General features: G+C 42.1%; 1 protein-coding gene across 2 annotated transcripts in view; it reads right to left on the bottom strand.

Annotated features, from left to right (window-relative positions):
* Positions 1-21,884, bottom strand: part of LOC126106503 (uncharacterized) — a 154,187-nt gene that overhangs the window by 5,812 nt on the left and 126,491 nt on the right. For both annotated transcript variants that reach the window (XM_049912820.1, XM_049912821.1), the window contains one exon: positions 70-848. In XM_049912820.1, coding sequence (XP_049768777.1) covers positions 70-848 — 779 coding nt within the window. The remainder of the gene's footprint in view (positions 1-69; positions 849-21,884) is intronic.

The raw sequence follows: 21,884 nt of genomic DNA, 5'->3' as shown, positions 1-21,884 counted from the left end.
TAAGTTCTAGGGGACTGATGACCTCAGATGTTAAGTCCCATAGTGCTCAGAGCCAAGCCATTACATTACCTTCCGAATTCCGTGGTATTCCATTGGCTGCTGTAACTCTCGGGCTGCTGGCACTGGTACGATTGATAATTCCAAACACAATCTTCAGCTCTTCCTCAATAGTCACATCAACAACTTCTGTCAGATCATGTGGAACATTTTTCAGAACATAAGTGAAATTTACAAATGGTTCAAAGCCCTTTGCCCTCAGGGGCTGCTCATTAGCTCTGGCTGTTGGTGGCTTTGTGGTGGTAGTTGCAAGTGGGTCCACGCTTAAGTCCACCTTAAAATTAAATGGACCATGTTTGCCCAGCTTACTGAGGAGAAGCCGAGTCCTGTCCGAGCTGATAGGATCGAGGCCTATATCGGTGGCCTTCTCCACGTAGCGGAGGTGCCGCCTATCCAGAACTTTCTCAAGGAACCGTGCCCAGTGCCACACCACACTCTCCACGTCGTCACTGGTTTGGGCAGCCATAGCGTACAAAAAGTAATACGTAGCAGTTAAATTGACTTCCTCGTCGGAGACGGGGAGCAAGTTTGCAAAGAAGCTCGGCCGCTGCTCGGCGACGGCACGAGCCACGGACAGCACACGATTCAGATCTGCTCGCAGCAACGAGGTGGCGCCACTACACTTCATCGGATCTTTGCTGTGGAACCAGTGCTGCAGGGATTCTTTCTCGACGTAATGTGGGGTGCTGCATCTGGGCTGTCCCGGCACTGCGTCTTTTCGCAAACTGGCCCAGCTGGCCAGTGGCAGAAGATCGCAGTCACAGTGCCAAGGGTTGCCTTCCAGGTCCAAACTGTAACAGGTGGAAGGAAATTAGAAAATTATTTTTGTATTCTATGGCTGAAAACGAGGGATTGACTTCAAGACTTCAAGTTGGCAAGATAGATTCATCCATCAATGACCAGCTACTCCTAAGTGGCTTCAATGGATATTTCTGCCCACAGCACTCTGTGGCTTGTAAGTAGTATGACTAATGAGTTTCACATTTGCCGGTGTTATCACACTATATGTTCATGCTTTCTAAACTAGATGGAACCCTCATCAGTAAAGATAATGTATTCTTGGTAATTTTTATCATTTTTAGGCTTCTGTCTTTCTGTCTTCTGGTTGTTAAGAATCCTGTTTCTCATGAAGGGGAGGACGTATCAAATTGAAATTTATGCCATATACTGAGGTCTATAGTCCTTGTTGGTCTAAAACATTAAAGTTTTTAAGTAAATGCAATAAAAAGATATGGCCCCAATTTTGACACTTGCAAACTCACTCATCAAAATCTGTACGGTACTTCCCCATAGAATCATGAAATTTGCCAAGAAGCATTGTTTCACAATAAAATCTCATGAAAAAAATCCGAAAATTGTTAATTTGTAACTATACTATAAGGAAAAAAATATTTCTTTTTGTCATTTTTCATCTATTTGTCTGTCTATCCGTCTGTTAAGACCCCTTTTCCTCAAGAACAAGTTGGTACATCAAGTTCAAATTGAAGTCACATACCATATAGTCTCTTGGTGGTGTACAACATTTAAACTTCTAAGTCAATGCAATTAAAAGAATCACGCATTTATGTCACATATTATTATGCTCGCAAACTCATTCAACAAAATGTAAACGGTACTTCTACTTGACTTAGAATCACGACATTTGGCAAGAATTTTCGCAGTAAAAGTAAAGGAAAAATCCAAAAATTGTAAATTTGTAATTATATCACACAAAAAAATATTTCTTTTTGCCTTTTTTCTTTTTTTATCTGTTCGTCTGTTGAGACCCCTTATCCTCAGGAATGGGTAAGCACATCAAGTTCAAATTTTTGTCACTTACTGAGGTCCATGGTCCCTTCGCAGTGTAAAGCATTTACCTTTCTAAGTGAACAATCAAAAGCTATGACTATGTATGTCACATATTGTGATACCCACAAATTCACTCATCAAAACCTTCAGGATAGCTCCTGTTGACCTAGACTCACAAAGTTTGAAAAAGAGCAAGGTTTCACAGCACAAGTAAAGCAAAAAAATTCAAAAATTGTTAAACTATATGACACAGAAATATTTTTTGCCATTTGACATTACTGTGCATTCATCATATATCAAAAGCACAACAGAAGAATATTACAGCATGCAAACATAAAATGTAAGCTGTAGTCATATTTTAGTAAGTACATTAAATTTTGTCTCTCTACTGAAGTCCCCTGCTCGCTTCTTTTTGTATGTCTGAGCTAGTCTCAGGAACTACTGTAGAGATTTTGCTACAGTCTTGGAATTCCCAGGACCGGTATCTCGCCAGTATCAATATTGAAAGCAGGCAAATATCATCAATATTCTTTGCTCCTAGGATGGATGGCCGTCTATACACATAATTAAGTTTGTACCAAACCTTCAAGCATATGTTCTACTTGTACTTGGTCAACTTTTCACTGTTTATACTGACAAGAACACAAATCATTTAAGCCATTGCCCTGAAAATAAAATAACTTCTTTAATTGATTTGGTGCTTACTCATCACTTCTAGGAAAGGGCTATCGCTTTTACCTCAAAAACTGGTACACTAGTCCATTTTGGTTGACAAACAAGCAACTATAAACACCAGTGTTTTGGTATAATGCAGCAAAACTGAAATGAAGAAGGAAAACCTGAAACAGGGTGAACAGTCCGTGGTGACATACAGTAAAAAGCGCATGGTGTTGAAATGGAAGGACAACTGACACACCATGATTGTCAGCATGTTCTGTCACAATGCATTTAAGAAAGTAAATTCAAAGAATGGCATCATGCAAAAGCATAGTGTGTTATAGGTTAGAATAATAATATGGTGGATGTGGATAGGATTGATTTCCAGTTGCAAAACTACCAAATGGCAGAAGCACGCTGAAAAAACATTATCAGAAGGTTTTTCATTATACTGGATATTTTCTGCTTCAATACACATGTTCTGTACAAAAACACATAATGGCAAAAAAAGCAGACAGGAACTCTTGATTAGATTTAAGAAAGATTGCCATATCCTCTCCACAATAAAGGTTGTCAAATGGATGCCCATCTTGAACACCAAAAGTGATCTGTCATCTATCCAGTCATTTTCCAGAAATAGAGTGTGTAATTATGTCAAAATAAAATTTAATTTTGTTCTTTAATACATTCTAAGTCTGCACCCGGTAGCTGAATTGTCAGTGTGATGGATTGTCAATCCTCTGGGCCCAGGATCGCTTCCCAGCTGGGTCAGGGAATTTTCTTCGCCCAGTTACTGGGTGTTGTGCTGTCCTCATCGTCATCCTATCATCCTCATTGGCTGCAGGTCGCCAAAGTGGCGTCAAATTGAAAGACCGGCACCCAGCGAACGGTCTGCCCGACAGGGGGCCCTAGCCATACGATTAAGTACATACAATAAAAATACATCCCAGTCCACTTCATGTTTGGTCCATGAACTAAAATGAACAAGGAAATAATTGAGCCAGATGACTGGTGCAAGTCTGCCTATCAGTGCTTGGGGGAATTACCCATTAACGCAGAGAAGAGCTCACAAAATATATACCCTAAAGGGGTTAGTGCCAGACTGCAGATTAAACGCAGCAGCACGGTCAAACAAATGATGTAATAATTAAAAGACCAGACATGACTCATAAAAAAAAAGGTTTATGTTTTCTAACTATTTTAAACACTGTATTTTTTGAGACTTGTTCTTTCAAATATAAACACTTAAAAGATATTGAACATACACTCATGGACAAAATAACAAACATCCTATGAAATACCAGCAAAAAAATGTTGCCTCTGGTTTTGGTCAGAGATCATGTAACAATGCAGAGGAAATGGTGGTACAGAATATGAATCGCAGCCAATAGTGACATGACCTGCAGGTCACTAAAGAATAATATAAAATTAATTATGGCCATTTTAAAACCCCCATTCCTTCTTAATTTCTAAAAGAGTGCAGTTGTCTTAACACAGAGGTATTTGTCAGTAATAGAAATAATTACGTGTTAAAATATAATAAAGCATACTGTGTTCTTATTGCGCTTCTTCCAGTTAAAAAAAAAAAATGTCAATTTAAAGAAGTGATGCTCTTCAATGAGATTTCAGGCTAATTATAGACATAATTTGCGGCGTATTAGACCTCTGGAACAGTAGTTATATTAGAAGTGAATTCAATGTCCATATTAAACACGACAAAAGATGGACATTCTACATTATCTATTAATTCACAGACTATCTTTAATGGCAATAATATTCAAATAATATTCAAGAGAATTAATTTACTGATTAGCCATGTGCCAACAGTTCTTTCATCTCTAATACTTATCCCATATACCAAATTGGCTCACAGTAACAAGACCATTTGTTACAGGAATTTTATAAAAGTTTATCTAATGTGATAATCAAGTTGCATCTATTTCTGTTTCTGTTTCATGCCCTTCTGAGCGGAGAGTGTGGAGGGGGTGGGGATGGGTGGGGGGTGGGGGGGGGGGAGTGGTGTTAAGTACCAGCGTACAAAGGCACAAGGAAAAATTTTCAATCAAAGTTATGGAGGAATGTAACTGTTCTGACGATCCTGTAGGAACCAAACTATGGAGCACAACAGAAAAATTAGGTCAGGATCTATCTGGAAGGAAATATGCCACAAGAGGTGCACAGGTCAGGGAGTAATTTCATTTCTGAACCAGTAATAACGAAATTGCTACAAATATCAACTAACAGCAAATACATCATTATGCAATACTACATACAATATAGGGGCCACAGCACTATAACCTGTGCTGTTGCTGGAACAAAATGTAATCTACCACAGGTAATTTCAAACTTTTCTGTCAGGAAAGAAATTTGTTCACCCTATAGTGTTCATTCACACATTTCACAGAACCATGCAAAAATGTTTATTGGATGGTCAAAAAGAAAAAAAAAAAGGCTTCGTGGGTGACCTTATACAAGGTGAAAGTCCAATGTGGGCCACAGAAGCTGCAGAATACTGCAGAATGTATGATGAATTTAAGAAAGTATTTCTGGTGAAGTACTGGTCAGATGAGGTACAAGAATAACATTGTAAAGAACTATTCAACCCAAAACCATTTCAAATGTGGCAAGGGAGCTTGCTACTGAAGGCAGAACTTCCAGTATATACAGAGGAAAAATTAGTTACAGTCCCTAAAACAAATTTAGAAGATTTCTTAGCGATATTGGTTTTGATAAATCTGATACAAGAAGACTGAAAAGCTGTGTTCAACAATGGCTGACTCAGCAGAAGTGATAATGAAAAAATTGTTTCAAGTCGTGATGATCTTACATGTCACAATAAAGGATGAAATAATGTTCCGATGGACTGGCACAATGGAAATTCAAATTATGCGTGAAACCAAAATAATGTCTTTAACAGTAGGAGAAAGCAAAGAAGACATGAAAACCAGAAAAACCTGGGATATGCAAACATCACTAACCACAACCTGTGGTGCAATCACCATGGAGCAGACAAAGTGACTCAAACTGGCATATTTCAGCTAAAATACAAGAAGTGGAAAATGATAGAAACTGTCCGCCCATGCCACATCTGGTAAACTAAACTCAACCGTGTTGTGCCTCAAAATGATGGTTAATAGATGGGGTATGAAAGAAAACCATCAGTTCAACTAAGTAGTTACAAGGACAGACATGACACCATGGGCAAAATTTATTCCCAGGATGCAAAATGTGATAGCACAATATCATGCTACAGTCAGCAATTACCGTGTATGTAGGCATTATATTAACTACAGTAATGCTAGACATGGGTGTTGCCATGGATGTAACTTCCATGGACTTATGTAAGGGAGGTCTGGATACTATTTAGACCAAGAAATGTAGCAATATTGTGCACATTATTACTAGTGAAATTTCTGGTAATGTGTTGTATACTGGGGATGAAGTTCCTCTGTGAAAAAGACACAATGATTAACTTTTCAGCTGGAGTATGTCATTTGAATTTTGATGTCATAAAGGCAGAGGTAGAATTCCAAATAACTATTGAATCCAGTGGTAAATATTCAAACAATAAGCAGAGGGATGGATTATGTAGAAAGACAACTAACTGAACTGTTTCTGTGGCCAATATCAATGAAAAGACAATCCAAAAGGCAACAGAGTCTAGATACTTAACTGATCAACAATGCAATAGGTGTGTTGCTGAAATATGTAAAGCTGTTTCATGAAAGACGCAGTTTAATCCAAGGGTTTAAGTGTCAGCTGTACATCACAATGCTGGATAACCATTGCCCTACACCCCAACCCATTCCATGAGTAATAAGCCTGTCATCATTACAGGAACCACCAAAAAGAGTATTACTTTGCTTTAATCTTAACTGTTAAATAAAAAGAATAAAAAAATGACAACTGCTGTATTTAAGAACATTCCAAATAGCCATTATACCCAAGCTGGAGCATACTTACTGGTATATCCAGGAACCCATAAAATTAAGAGCCTTTCTCCACACCATATGAGCGTGTGCACACACACACACACACACACACACACACACACACACACACACACACAGAGAGAGAGAGAGAGAGAGAGAGAGAGAGAGAGAGAGAGAGAGAGAGAGAGAGAGAGAGAGACTAGGTCTGTTCAAAAAATTCTGGAACATTGTCCACAAAATTTTTCTGCACTTACTTTTTACTTACTGTGCATGGTCTCCTTCAAGATACGTCTTCCACAACTGATATAACATATACCTTTTGTCTTTAAATATGTCTGCTTGTGTCTGTATATGTGTGGATGGATATGTGTGTGTGTATACCCGTACTTTTTTCCCCCTAGGGTAAGTCTTTCCGCTCCCGGGATTGGAATGACTCCTTACCCTCTCCTTCCCTCTTTCCTGATGAGGCAACAGTTTGTTGCGAAAGCTTGAATTTTGTGTGTATGTTTGTGTTCGTTTGTGTGTCTGTCGACCTGCCAGCACTTTCATTTGGTAAGTCACATCATCTTTGTTTAGAGGGAAACACTCCACGCGGGAAAAATACATCCAAAAACAAAGATGATGAGACTTACCAAACAAAAGCGCTGGCAGGTCGATAGACACACAAACAAACACAAACATACACACAAAATTCTAGCTTTCGCAACCAACAGTTGCCTCGTCAGGAAAGAGGGAAGGAGAGGGAAAGACAAAAGGATTTGGGTTTTAAGGGAGAGGGTAAGGAGTCATTCCAATCCCGGGAGCGGAAAGACTTACCTTAGGGGGAAAAAAGGACAGGTATACACTCGCACACACACACATATCCATCCGCATATACACAGACACAAGCAGACATTTGTAAAGGCAAAGAGTTTGGGCAGAGATGTCAGTCGGGGCGGAAGTACAGAGGCAAAGATGATGATGAAAGACAGGTGAGGTATGAGCGGCAGCAAATTGAAATTAGAAATTAGCGGAGATTGAGGCCTGGCGGATAGCGAGAAGAGAGGATATGCTGAAGGGCAAGTTCCCATCTCCGGAGTTCTGACAGGTTGGTGTTAGTGGGAAGTATCCAGATAACCCGGACGGTGTAACACTGTGCCAAGATGTGCTGGCCGTGCACCAAGGCATGTTTAGCCACAGGGTGATCCTCATTACCAACAAACACTGTCTGCCTGTGTCCATTCATGCGAATGGACAGTTTGTTGCTGGTCATTCCCACATAGAACGCTTCACAGTGTAGGCAGGTCAGTTGGTAAATCACGTGGGTGCTTTCACACACGGCTCTGCCTTTGATCGTGTACACCTTCCGGGTTACAGGACTGGAATAGGTGGTGGTGGGAGGGTGCATGGGACAGGTTTTACACCGGGGGCGGTTACAGGGGTAGGAGCCAGCGGGTAGGGAAGGTGGTTTGGGGATTTCATAGGGATGAACTAAGAGGTTACAAAGGTTACGTAGACGGCGGAAAGACACTCTAGGTGGAGTGAGGAGGATTTCATGAAGGATGGATCTCATTTCAGGGCAGGATTTGAGGAAGTCGTATCCCTGCTGGAGAGCCACATTCAGAATCTGATCCAGTCCCGGAAAGTATCCTGTCACAAGTGGGGCACTTTTGGGGGTTCTTCTGTGGAAGGTTCCGGGTTTGAGGAGATGAGGAAGTGGCTCTGGTTATTTGCTTTTGTACCAGGTCGGGAGGGTAGTTACGGGATGCAAAAGCTGTTTTCAGGATGTTGGTGTAATGGTTCAAGGATTCCGGACTGGAGCAGATTCATTTGCCACGAAGACCTAGGCTGTAGGGAACGGACCGTTTGATGTGGAATGGGTGGCAGCTGTCATAATGGAGGTACTGTTGCTTGTTGGTGGGTTTGATGTGGACGGACGTGTGAAGCTGGCCATTGGACAGGTGGAGGTCAACATCAAGGAAAGTGGCATGGGATTTAGAGTAGGACCAGGTGAGGTGAATCTGATGGAATCAAAGGAGTTGAGGTTGGAGAGGAAATTCTGGAATTCTTCTTCACTGTGAGTCCAGATCATGAAAATGTCATCAATAAATCTGTACCAAACTTTGGGTTGGCAGGCCTGGGTAACCAAGAAGGCTTCCTCTAAGCGACCCATGAATAGGTTGGCGTACGAGGGGGCCATCCTGGTACCCATGGCTGTTCCCTTTAATTGTTGGTATGTCTGGCCTTCAAAAGTGAAGAAGTTGTGGGTCAGGATGAAGCTGGCTAAGGTAATGAGGAAAGAGGTTTTAGGTAGGGCGACAGGTGATCGGCGTGAAAGGAAGTGCTCCATCGCAGCGAGGCCCTGGACATGCGGAATATTTGTGTATAAGGAAGTGGCATCAATGGTTACAAGGATGGTTTCCGGGGGTAACAGACTGGGTAGGGATTCCAGGCGTTCGAGAAAGTGGTTGGTGTCTTTAATGAAGGATGGGAGACTGCATGTAATGGGTTGAAGGTGTTGATCTACGTAGGCAGAGATGCGTTCTGTGGGGGCTTGGTAACCAGCTACAATGGGACGGCCGGGATGATTGGGTTTGTGAATTTTGGGAAGAAGGTAGAAGGTAGGGGTGCGGGGTGTTGGTGGGGTCAGGAGGTTGATGGAGTCAGGTGAAAGGTTTTGTAGGTGGCCTAAGGTTCTGAGGATTCCTTGAAGCTCCGCCTGGACATCAGGAATGGGATTACCTTGGCAAACTTTGTAAGTAGTGTTGTCTGAAAGCTGACGCAGTCCCTCAGCCACATACTCCCGACGATCAAGTACCACAGTCGTGGAACCCTTGTCCGCCGGAAGAATGACGATGGATTGGTCAGCCTTCAGATCACGGATGGCCTGGGCTTCAGCAGTGGTGATGTTAGGAGTAGGATTAAGGTTTTTTAAGAAGGATTGAGAGGCAAGGCTGGAAGTCAGAAATTCCTGGAAGGTTAGGAGAGGGTGATTTTGAGGAAGAGGAGGTGGGTCCCGCTGTGACGGAGGACGGAACTGTCTCAGGCATGGTTCAATTTGGATAGTGTCTTGGGGAGTTGGATCATTAGGAGTAGGATTAGGATCATTTTTCCTCGTGGCAAAGTGATATTTCCAGCAGAGAGTACGGGTGTAGGACAGTAAATCTTTGACGAGGGCTGTTTGGTTAAATCTGGGAGTGGGGCTGAAGGTGAGGCCTTTGGATAGGACAGAGGTTTCAGATTGGGAGAGAGGTTTGGAGGAAAGGTTAACTACTGAATTGGGGTGTTGTGGTTCCAGATTGTGTTGATTGGAATTTTGGGGTTTTGGAGGGAGTGGAGCTGGAAGTGGGAGATTGAGTAGATGGGAGAGACTGGGTATGTGTGCAATGAGAGGAGGTTGAGGTTTGCTGGAAAGGTTGTGAAGGGTGAGTGAGTTGCCTTTCCAGAGGTGGGAAACCAGGAGATTGGTTAGTTTTTTAAGGTGGAGGGTGGCATGCTGTTCTAATTTGCGGTTGGCCTGTAGGAGGATGCTCTGAACAACCGGTGTGGATGTGGGAGAGGAAAGATTGAGGACTTTTATTAAGGATAGGAGTTGATGGGTGTGTTGATTGGCTGAGTGGATGTGTAGGTGAAGGATTAGGTGGGTGAGAGCAATGGATTGTTCGGTTTGGAACTGGAATAGGGACTGATGGAAAGAAGGGTTGCAGCCAGAGATGGGAACTTTAAGTGTGAGGCCTTTGGGGGTGATGCCAAATGTCAGACAAGCCTGAGAAAATAAAATATGGGAGTGTAATCTGGCTAGGGGGAAGGCATGTTTGCGGAGGGAATGTAAATAAAACTTAATGGGGTTGTTGTGGAGGTGTTGTGAGGGTGACATGGTACTAGAAGGTGGAAAGTGGAACACGAGGCTGAAATGAAAATGAAAATAAATATAAAAATATATGGGGAGAGATAACGGCAAAACTAGAAAGCAAATGGAGGTCTGGTGTGAAAAAAGGCGAAAAAGGGTTGGTTAGAGCTGGGCTATGTTGATCCTGTGGTGAACTTGTGTAGGTAGATAATGATGTGCATAAAGGTTAGGTGGTTGTGTTGCCACCAAAACACGTTAAAGGGTGGAGAAATACGGGAAAATTTCGAAAAAACTACGTGAGGATGTATTAAAAGGAGTGGTTTGGTGGTGGCAGATTATGGAAATGAGGCTAACAATTGTCTGATGAAGAAATAATGACGTTAAAACCTGTGGGGAGCGGCTAAAAATGATCGGTGATGTGAGAAAACGGAAATGGAAATAAAGCAAAAGTTATTAAAACTAGCCGAAAAGGTTGATTAATAGCTGAAAGGAACTGTTTGTGAACTGGAAACGGTGGATTTTATAGCAGCGGTAGTGTTGAAAGCGGAAAAAAATTTTTTGGTTATGGTTTGGAAGTGGGTTACGTATTATTACATATTACTGAGTATATATCGACGGTATAAAATTGTATACTGGATTACGGTAAAAAAGGAGAAGGTGAATAGAAAGTGAAACTGCTGGCAAAAACAGAAGGAGGAAATAAGACGACAGAAAAGACTACGAAATGTAACAGTGACAATAACAATAACAAACGTGATTGTTGGGTTCAAATTAATGATATGAATATAATAGAGGGAAACATTCCACGTGGGAAAAATATATCTAAAAAGAAAGATGATGAGACTTACCAAACAAAAGCGCTGGCAGGTCGATAGACACACAAACAAACACAAACATACACACAAAATTCTAGCTTTCGCAACCAACAGTTGCCTCGTCAGGAAAGAGGGAAGGAGAGGGAAAGACAAAAGGATTTGGGTTTTAAGGGAGAGGGTAAGGAGTCATTCCAATCCCGGGAGCGGAAAGACTTACCTTAGGGGGAAAAAAGGACAGGTATACACTCGCACACACACACATATCCATCTGCATATACACAGACACAAGCAGACCAACCACTTTCTCGAACGCCTGGAATCCCTACCCAGTCTGTTACCCCCGGAAACCATCCTTGTAACCATTGATGCCACTTCCTTATACACAAATATTCCGCATGTCCAGGGCCTCGCTGCGATGGAGCACTTCCTTTCACGCCGATCACCTGTCGCCCTACCTAAAACCTCTTTCCTCATTACCTTAGCCAGCTTCATCCTGACCCACAACTTCTTCACTTTTGAAGGCCAGACATATCAACAATTAAAGGGAACAGCCATGGGTACCAGGATGGCCCCCTCGTACGCCAACCTATTCTTGGGTCACTTAGAGGAAGCCTTCTTGGTTACCCAGGCCTGCCAACCCAAAGTTTGGTAAAGATTTATTGATGACATTTTCATGATCTGGACTCACAGTGAAGAAGAACTCCAGAATTTCCTCTCCAACCTCAACTCCTTTGGTTCCATCAGATTCACCTGGTCCTACTCTAAATCCCATGCCACTTTCCTTGACGTTGACCTCCACCTGTCCAATGGCCAGCTTCACACGTCCGTCCACATCAAACCCACCAACAAGCAACAGTACCTCCATTATGACTGCTGCCACCCATTCCACATCAAACGGTCCGTTCCCTACAGCCTAGGTCTTCGTGGCAAATGAATCTGCTCCAGTCCGGAATCCTTGAACCATTACACCAACATCCTGAAAACAGCTTTTGCATCCCGTAACTACCCTCCCGACCTGGTACAAAAGCAAATAACCAGAGCCACTTCCTCATCTCCTCAAACCCGGAACCTTCCACAGAAGAACCCCAAAAGTGCCCCACTTGTGACAGGATACTTTCCGGGACTGGATCAGATTCTGAATGTGGCTCTCCAGCAGGGATACGACTTCCTCAAATCCTGCCCTGAAATGAGATCCATCCTTCATGAAATCCTCCCCACTCCACCAAGAGTGCCTTTCCGCCGTCCACGTAACCTTCGTAACTTCTTAGTTCATCTCTATGAAATCCCCAAACCACCTTCCCTACCCGCTGGCTCCTACCCCTGTAACCGCCCCCGGTGTAAAACCTGTTCCATGCACCCTCCCACCACCACCTATTCCAGTCCTGTAACCCGGAAGGTGTACACAATCAAAGGCAGAGCCACGTGTGAAAGCACCCACGTGATTTACCAACTGACCTGCCTACACTGTGAAGCGTTCTATGTGGGAATGACCAGCAACAAACTGTCCATTCGCATGAATGGACACAGGCAGACAGTGTTTGTTGGTAATGGGGATCACCCTGTGGCTAAACATGCCTTGGTGCATGGCCAGCACATCTTGGCACAGTGTTACACCGTCCAGGTTATCTGGATACTTCCCACTAACACCAACCTGCCAGAACTCCGGAGATGGGAACTTGCCCTTCAGCATATCCTCTCTTTTCGCTATCCGCCAGGCCTCAATCTCCGCTAATTTCTAATTTCAATTTGCTGCCGCTCATACCTCACCTGTCTTTCATCATCATCTTTGCCTCTGTACTTCCGCCCCGACTGACATCTCTGCCCAAACTCTTTGCCTTTACAAATGTCTGCTTGTGTCTGTGTATATGCGGATGGATATGTGTGTGTGTGCGAGTGTATACCTGTCCTTTTTTCCCCCTAAGGTAAGTCTTTCCGCTCCCGGGATTGGAATGACTCCTTACCCTCTCCCTTAAAACCCAAATCCTTTTGTCTTTCCCTCTCCTTCCCTCTTTCCTGACGAGGCAACTGTTGGTTGCGAAAGCTAGAATTTTGTGTGTATGTTTGTGTTTGTTTATTCTAGCTTTCGCAACCAACAGTTGCCTCGTCAGGAAAGAGGGAAGGAGAGGGAAAGACAAAAGGATTTGGGTTTTAAGGGAGAGGGTAAGGAGTCATTCCAATCCCGGGAGCGGAAAGACTTACCTTAGGGGGAAAAAAGACAGGTATACACTTGCACACACACACATATCCATCCACACATACACAGACACAAGCAGACATTTGTAAGGCCAGATTTAACACACAAACAGATCTCCCATGCCATATCCCTGCACTTGCCTGATCCTCACATCCATCCCAAGAACCATGCACAAAGAAGCAACCCCTTGTCACAAAATACTACCCAGTACTGGAACAACTGAACCACATCCTTTGTCAGGGCTTTGACTATCATGTCCTGAAATGAGGGACATCCTATCCAAGATAGTTCCATCCCCTCCCAAAGTGGTTCTCCGCTAGCCACCCAAACTCCACAACAACCTAGTCCATCCCTATGGCACTCTGACCCCCAATCCTCTGCCACACCCTTGTGGAAGACCCAGCTACAAGATCTGCCCTATCCATCCAGCCAGCACATCCTATTTACCCCATCAGAGGCTGAGGCACCTGTGGAAGCAGTCACATTATATACCAGCTTTGCTGCAACCACTGCACAGCATTTTACATTGGTATGACAACCAACAAGCTGTCAACCAGAATGAGTGGCCACCGTCAAACTGTTACCAAAAACAAGGTGGACCACCTGTGCCACAACATGCATCAGAGCACAACATGTGAGATTTCAATGGCTGCCTCACAACCTGTGCCATCTGGGTCCTCACCACCCCCACCAACCTTTCTGAGGTGCACAGATGGGAGCTACCCTTACAGGACATCCTTCACTCCTTTAGCCTCCCTAACCTAAACCTAAGGTCGCTTGCTGACCCCACCATCCCCCACCAAATAGTGTGTGTGTGTGTGTGTGTGTGTGTGTGTGTGTGTGTGTGTGTGTGTGTGTGTGTTCAACCGTCTGCCACGTGTCCCCTCTACCTGCAGCCCTAGCTAGCCCACAGATGGCTCTCCACTCTCCCACGAGCCACTAGATGCTTTCCCCCAACCCCCTTCCTGTCTCCCACCTCTCTTCATACTCACCCCACCCACGCTGCACCCCCACCTCACACCAGTACACTCACCATGGGACAGGGAAGAGCTGGCAGTCAAACGAGCACAATGTAGGGAGACAGGTGTGTGTGTGTGTGTGTGTGTGTGTGTGTGTGTGTGTGTGTGTGAGTGTGTGTGTGTGTGTGTTTGTTCCTCCTGCAGCTTGAGAAAGGGATTACATTCCAAAAGCTAGCAAAGTAAAGCTCTGTGCCTTTTGTGTGTGTATCTCTCAACAACACAGAGCTTCTGCCTTTAAGTGAGTCCTCTCCTTTATCCCTAAATAATTCATTATCTTATAGTTGTCCTTCCTTAATCCACAGGATTACAAGTTGCTATGAATTACAATATTCTAAAAAAAAAAAAAAAAAAGAACTGAGTACACTTCTGGCTTATGTTTTTCTCCCCAGGAAGCTACAGTTATTTGTTTGTTTCGGATACTTATGTACAGTTGTTACATGTGATGCTGCCACATCTGATGAGTAGTGTTCCTAAAATCTTTGTTCTTTGCTGTCATCATGAAGGTTTTCCTTCTTTATGTCTCAAACCACATACTCTTGACCAGAACAATAGGATGCACTCCGATCAGCCAAGAAATAAACAAGAATAATTTCCGTTTGTTATTTATACTGTAATTAAAATTCTGATGAAATCAGTTTGTACAACCCACCACCTGTCCACACATAATGTGACTGAAATAATGAAAAAGACAGTTTACCAAGATATTCAAAAGTAAAAAAATAAAATTATATGAAAATATGAACACAATCTTTGAACAAAAAAATCTTTATCAAAAAAACTTCCCATCAAATGTGTTTATATATGAATTTAAAAACTTTTAATTTGATCTATGCGAATATGTTCATTACAAAGTATACTATGAGAGCAAAAAACTTTTATCCAAAACCATGAATTTTTTGTAATTATAAAATGATAATTGTTTTTTGTTTTCAAGGTTAGAGAAAATATTCAATATAACAGATGCAATCATAACAGAATGTGAAGGCCTTATTCATGCTTCTCCCTGGTTTTCTATTGATAATAAGCCTAATGGTGAAGCAAAGTTAAAATTTATCCAGGACAAACAAGAAATCTGACCTTATAACATAAAATACACTGGCGAAGGAAAAAGCAAAGAATGATAAAAATTAACATATAAGAAAATGAATTTTCTGTAAAAGGAGTAGCAAAAAGAGGCAAATTGTCAAACTCAGTGCAATCAAAAAACATAATATTCACCCGAAAGAAAAATTAGTATAATGCCCTCATGTCACAACACAGGAAAATAATTAAAGTTCTTTAAAAAAAAATACAAATATAAACCCTGAACTTGGTCAAAATAATAACCCTTCAAAAAACCAAGGATTGCATCAGAATGACATCAGGCTTGTTTATTGGATAAGGAAAATCTTCTGCTGTTAGAGGCTATATAACATATATCTTATGAAGTATTAGAAAATTCATGTTACCTCTGTTTTTGGAACCAATTGTGCAGCATATGAATCAATACTGACATGAGTCGCACATCATTAAAGAATAATATGAAATTAATTACTGCCATTTTAAAAGCCCACTTGTTTTCAGTTTCTGACAGTTCAGTCATCTTAATTTAAAGGTATCTGTATGTATTGGAGTAGTACAAATAACTGCATATTAAAATATAATATAGTGTGCCATATTATTTAATTCCTCCCAGTTCACAAATATGTCAATTTAAAGCAGTGATAGTCTTTAATGAGACTTTAGGCTAATTATAAAGTGCATTAGACCTTATCTGGAACAACAGTTACATGAAGTGAGGAAGCAATGCTCATATTAAAGAAGACAAAATGACAAACCTGTTGCCTCATCCATTAATTCAGAGATTACCTTTTGTCACAATTATATTCAAGAGAATTAATTTCCTGATTAGCCGTGTGCCACCAGACAGGAGTGGCAAGTATAGTATCAGTTCTTTTGTCTGTAATACATATCCCATATACTGTAAACTCTCATCCAACTTCAGCTGTATACAACCATGTTCTTTAATCTTTACTGCTATCATGTAGGTGTCTGAATTATTCAACAAGCATGAAACACCATGAGGCAGCACACTTAGCCCTGAATTGCAGTCCCAGCCTTCTACACCTCCATCTACACCTGTTTCTACACTCTGCAGACCACTGTGAAGTACATGGCAGAGGGTGCAGTCCAATATAACAGTTATTATAGTCTTTTCCCATTCCACTTACATATGGAGCACAGGAAGAATGACTGTCGGAATGCCTCTGTGCATGCTGTAATCATTCTAATCTCATCCTCCTTATGATCCCTATGTGAGCAATGTGTGGGGGGGTTGTGGTATATTTGTAGAGTCATCATTTAAAGCCAATTCTTCACTTTGTAAGTACACTATCTTGGGATAGTTTACGTCTATCTTCAAGACTCTGCCAGTTCACTTTCTTCAGCATCACCACAACACTCTCCCAGGGGTCGAACAAACCTGTGACCATTCATGCAGCCCTTCTCTGTATACATTGAATATCCCTTGCTAGTCCTATTTGGTATGAGTCCCACATACTTGAGCAATATTCTAGAACCGGCCATATGAGTGATTTGTGAGTAATCTCCTTTGTAGACTGATTGTACTTCCCCAGTATTCTATCAATAAACCAAAATATACCACCAGCTTTTCCCAAGACTGAGCCTATGTGATCATTCTATTTAATATCTTCATGAAAGAAGCATTATTCCAAAACTTTGGACATATGAAAACTGATGCACTTCGCTCACTTCTCACTGCAGCTAAAGGGAGAAAGCTTCAAAGCACAAAACTAATTACTGACATAATCTGAAGAAATGCTAGAATTTACGTTCATTTATAGCAACTAGAGGTAGGTTTTCCATTTACAGTTGACACATTTCATATAGTCTGTAGTAACATATGCAAAGCACCCATTAATGTAATATTAAATATGCATATGACCTGTTATACAGGCTATTTGATACAATTGGCTATACAGATTGTTAGAAGACAGAAATCATCATCAAAGAAAATGATGTTTTATTTATGCAGTTATTACATTAAAAGTTCCTTATATAACAGACATACATCAGTGATGTACACTGATCAGCCAGAACATTATGACCACTGATCTACTCTTGATATAAACCCATCCAGGTGATAGAAGATTACCTGATGAGGAATTATTGCTAGTCAGACACATGCATAGTGCATGTAGTATCAGTGAGCTTGATGTCTGTGTGCAGAACAAGGAAGGTACACAATATATCTGAGTTAGACCGAGGGCAGATTGTGACGGTCTTGAGGCTCGGAATGAGCATTTTCGAAACTGCACAACTTGTGAAGTGTTGAAGGAATGCTATGGTGAGTGTCTTCAACATGTGTCAAAACCAAGATGAAACCATGTCCAGATGTCTTGTTGTTGGGTGGCCACCCTTCATTACAGATGTCATACACGATAGGCTGGGCAGGCTGGTAAACAGGACAAGTGGCAAACTTTGGTGAAACTGACATCAAACTTTAGCTCTGGGTGGAGTGCGAGGTTGTCTGAGCACACAGTGCGCTGAACACTCGTAACGATGGACCTTGCAGCTTAAAACCCATGCATGATCCACTGTTAATGATATTGGCAACTAAAACTGAAACGGGAACATGACCATCATCACTGAATGTTGGCACAGTGGCAAAGTGTTTAATGATCTGACAGATCCCAATACTTACTTCATCATGCCAATGGGGGGTGGCAAACCATCTTCTTCCAGGGAACAGCCCCCTGACACCTGTTCTGTGGGATGGAGACAAGCTCGCAGTGGTTCCATTGTGCTCCAGGGAACATTCACATGGGCATCAATTGGTCCAATAGAGATTGTGCAAGGCACCATGATGGCCAAGGAGAATCGTACTCCAGTTGCAGACCATGTACACCTCTTCACGATGATCATGTTTCCCAATGGCAGTGGCATTTTTCAACAAGATAATGCACCAAGTCACAAAGCCATGAGTGTGATGGAGCAGTTCAAGAAACACAGTGGTGAGTTCCAGTCGATGTGCTGGCCCCCCAACTTGCCTGATCTGAACCTGATCGAACACATGTGGGATGTCATTGAATTTGGTGTCAGAGCTCATTGCCCCCTCCCCAGAATTTATGGGAATTAGGTGACTTGTGTGTGCACATGTGGTGCCAACTCCCTCCAGTTACCCACCAAGACCTCATTGCCTCCATGCCACAATGTGTCCGTGCTGTTATTCATGCCAAAAGTGGACATACTGACTATTAGGTAGGAATGTATAGTGTATTTCAAATATTTTTAATTTCAAATTAACCAACCAATACGCATTCTTATCTGTTTACTTCCAACAAAATTTATTATGTGATGGGCTTTCTTCCAGGAGTGTCAGTCTCACAAGTTAGACAGGAGAACTTACTCATGATTTTTGCGACACCTTTTTCATGTTATTTGTGACAGTTGGAAATTGATGTACACAAAAATATAAGCACTTCTAGCCAAATGCTGTTTGCATGTGGAAAGGCAGGCTCATAACCCAATGACACTGTAGTGCCTCGAGAATTTCGGTGTAAGTTCTAGAGACACTCGGCTTTCCACCGTCTCGAACATCCGATATTTTAAGTACGAGGGTGAGAGAGTAAGTATGCTCTATTCAATGATGGTGGACTGTATTGTTGTGAACAAATGAATTATGTATTGAACAAACGACATTACGTTAGTTTTTCTGGTGTTGGACTTGCGAGAAGCAAGAACTGGTTTTACAGGGGTTGTTAAACCAAACATAATGTAACTGTATCTGTTAGTATCTAATGGTCCAAGACAGGGTCAAGTCGCGAGAGTTGAACGCTTGTGTGAAACTTGTGAAGTTGTTTTATTGTGGAGATGAAAATACAACATAGTTGAAGAACAGTATCATGAGAAAACAGAACCATTTCAAGAGTAGAAAGAAGTCTATTTTGATATTCCCTTAACCAGCTATAGCCTTCGGAGAAGAAGAGTTTGTGAAGATCAACGCAGCTATCTGACCCGAGAAGAAGATCGGCTGCATACAATATGTGAGAGACATGTGAGCCTTGACCCGAGTACCACACTGTCTGAAAACTGTTAGAACACCGCCCTCCCCCCTCCACCAATGGATCCATGCCTGCAACTAATGGACAGTCAGGTGTATACATTGGTTGTGTGTGCTTTTGAACAGATAAGTATTACTTGTCTACTGAAATTAAATTCCAACAATAGTGAAATTAAATTTCAAAGCTGTTCTCATTTTCAGATTTCCATTCATTAGGAATATACAGGGTCAAACAAGGATTTCTAACAATCAGTGACAAAAACTCCCTTTCCCAATATACTGAAGGTCTCACCAAGACCTTCACAGACAGGCAGTATCCCCCGGACCTAGTTCACAAACTGATTTCCCGTGCCATTTCCCCACACATCCCAATCCTTCCACCACCCCGCAGAACCAGCTACAAAGGAGCATCCCCTTCATCACCCAATACTGCCCTCAACTGGAACAACTAAACCATATCCATTGTCAAGACTCTGATTATCTGTAACCTTGCTCTGGAATGAGGGATATCCAACCCAAGATCCTTCCCACCCCTCCTATAGTGGTGTTCCATCACCCACCCAACCTCCACAACATTCTACTCCATCCCTATGCCACTCCCAGCCCAAGCCAATTGTCTCAGGGCTCATATCCCTGTAGAAGACACAGCTGAGACTTGCCCAATCAACCCCACAGCACTTCCTATTCCAGTCCTGTCACAGGTTTATCCTACCACACCAGAGGCCAGACCACCTGTGAAAGTAGCTATGTCATACATCAGCTCTGCTCCAATCATTGCACGGCTCAGATTTTTATATTTGTATGACTACTAACTTGCTATCCATCAGGATGAATGGCCATCGCCAAACTGTGGCCGAGATCAGAGTAGACCACTCTGTGGCATAACATGCAGCTGAACATGTTGTTGTTGTTGTTGTTGTCTTCAGTCCTGAGACTGGTTTGATGCAGCTCTCCATGCTACTCTATCCTGTGCAAGCTTCTTCATCTCCCAGTACCTACTGCAACCTACATCCTTCTGAATCTGCTTAGTGTATTCATCTCTTGGTCTCCCCCTACGATTTTTACCCTCCACGCTGCCTTCCAATACTAAATTGGTGATCCCTTGATGCCTCAGAACATGTCCTACCAACCGATCCCTTCTTCTGGTCAAGTTGTGCCACAAACTTCTCTTCTCCCCAATCCTATTCAATACTTTTTCATTAGTTATGTGATCTACCCATCTAATCTTCATCATTCTTCTGTAGCACCACATTTCAAAAGCTTCTATTCTCTTCTTGTCCAACTATTTATCGTCCATGTTTCACTTCCATACATGGCTACACTCCATACAAATACTTTCAGAAATGACTTCCTGACACTTAAATCTATACTCGATGTTAACAAATTTCTCTTTTTCAGAAACGCTTTCCTTGCCATTGCCAGTCTACATTTTATATCCTCTCTGCTTCGACCATCATCAGTTATTTTGCTTCCCAAATAGCAAAACTCCTTTACTACTTTAAGTGTCTCATTTCCTAATCTAATACCCTCAGCATCACCCGACTTAATTTGACTACATTCCATTATTCTCGTTTTGCTTTTGTTGATGTTCATCTTATATCCTCCCTTCAAGACACCATCCATTCCGTTCAACTGCTCTTCCAAGTCCTTTGCTGTCTCTGACAGAATTACAATGTCATCGGCGAACCTCAAAGTTCTTATTTCTTCTCCATGGATTTTAATACCTACTCCAAATTTTTCTTTTGTTTCCTTTACTGCTTGCTCAATATACAGATTGAATAACATTGGGGAGAGGCTACAACCCTGTCTCACTCCCTTCCCAACCACTGCTTCCCTCTCATGCCCCTCGACTCTTATAACTGCCATCTGGTTTCTGCACAAATTGTAAATAGCCTTTCGCTCCCTATATTTTACCCCTGCCACCTTTAGAATTTGAAAGAGAGTATTCCAGTCAACATTGTCAAAAGCTTTCTCTAAGTCTACAAATGCTAGAAACGTAGGTCTGCCTTTCCTTAATCTTTCTTCTAAGATAAGTCATAAGGTCAGTATTGCCTCACGTGTTCCAGTATTTCTACGGAATCCAAACTGATCTTCCCCGAGGTCGGCTTCTACTAGTTTTTCCATTCGTCTGTAAAGAATTCGTGTTAGTATTTTGCAGCTGTGGCTTATTAAACTGATTGTTCGGTAATTTTCACATCTGTCAACACCTGCTTTCTTTGGGACTGGAATGATTATATTCTTCTTGAATTAACATAATGCCCTCAATTTCCAGGGCCATCTGGATCCTCCCTTCCATCACCAGCTTTTCTGAACTGTACAGATGGGAGTTACCCTTACAGACATTCTCTGCTCCCAAAATTATCCTGGTCTCAACCTATGATAACCTACTGTTCCCACACCATCTACCTGACAGTTTCTGCCTGCTGTGTCCTATCACCTCCTCTAAATTCACATCCTCTCACCCTACTGTGCTCATTCTCTGGCAACACACCTACCAGCCTTGTCATCTCTCTGCTCCTCTCCTTCCATGC

This window comes from Schistocerca cancellata, chromosome 10 (genome assembly GCF_023864275.1).
Source record: "Schistocerca cancellata isolate TAMUIC-IGC-003103 chromosome 10, iqSchCanc2.1, whole genome shotgun sequence".
In the NCBI taxonomy this organism is placed as follows: Eukaryota; Metazoa; Arthropoda; class Insecta; order Orthoptera; family Acrididae; genus Schistocerca; species Schistocerca cancellata.
This window is presented reverse-complemented; position numbering and strand designations above follow the sequence as displayed.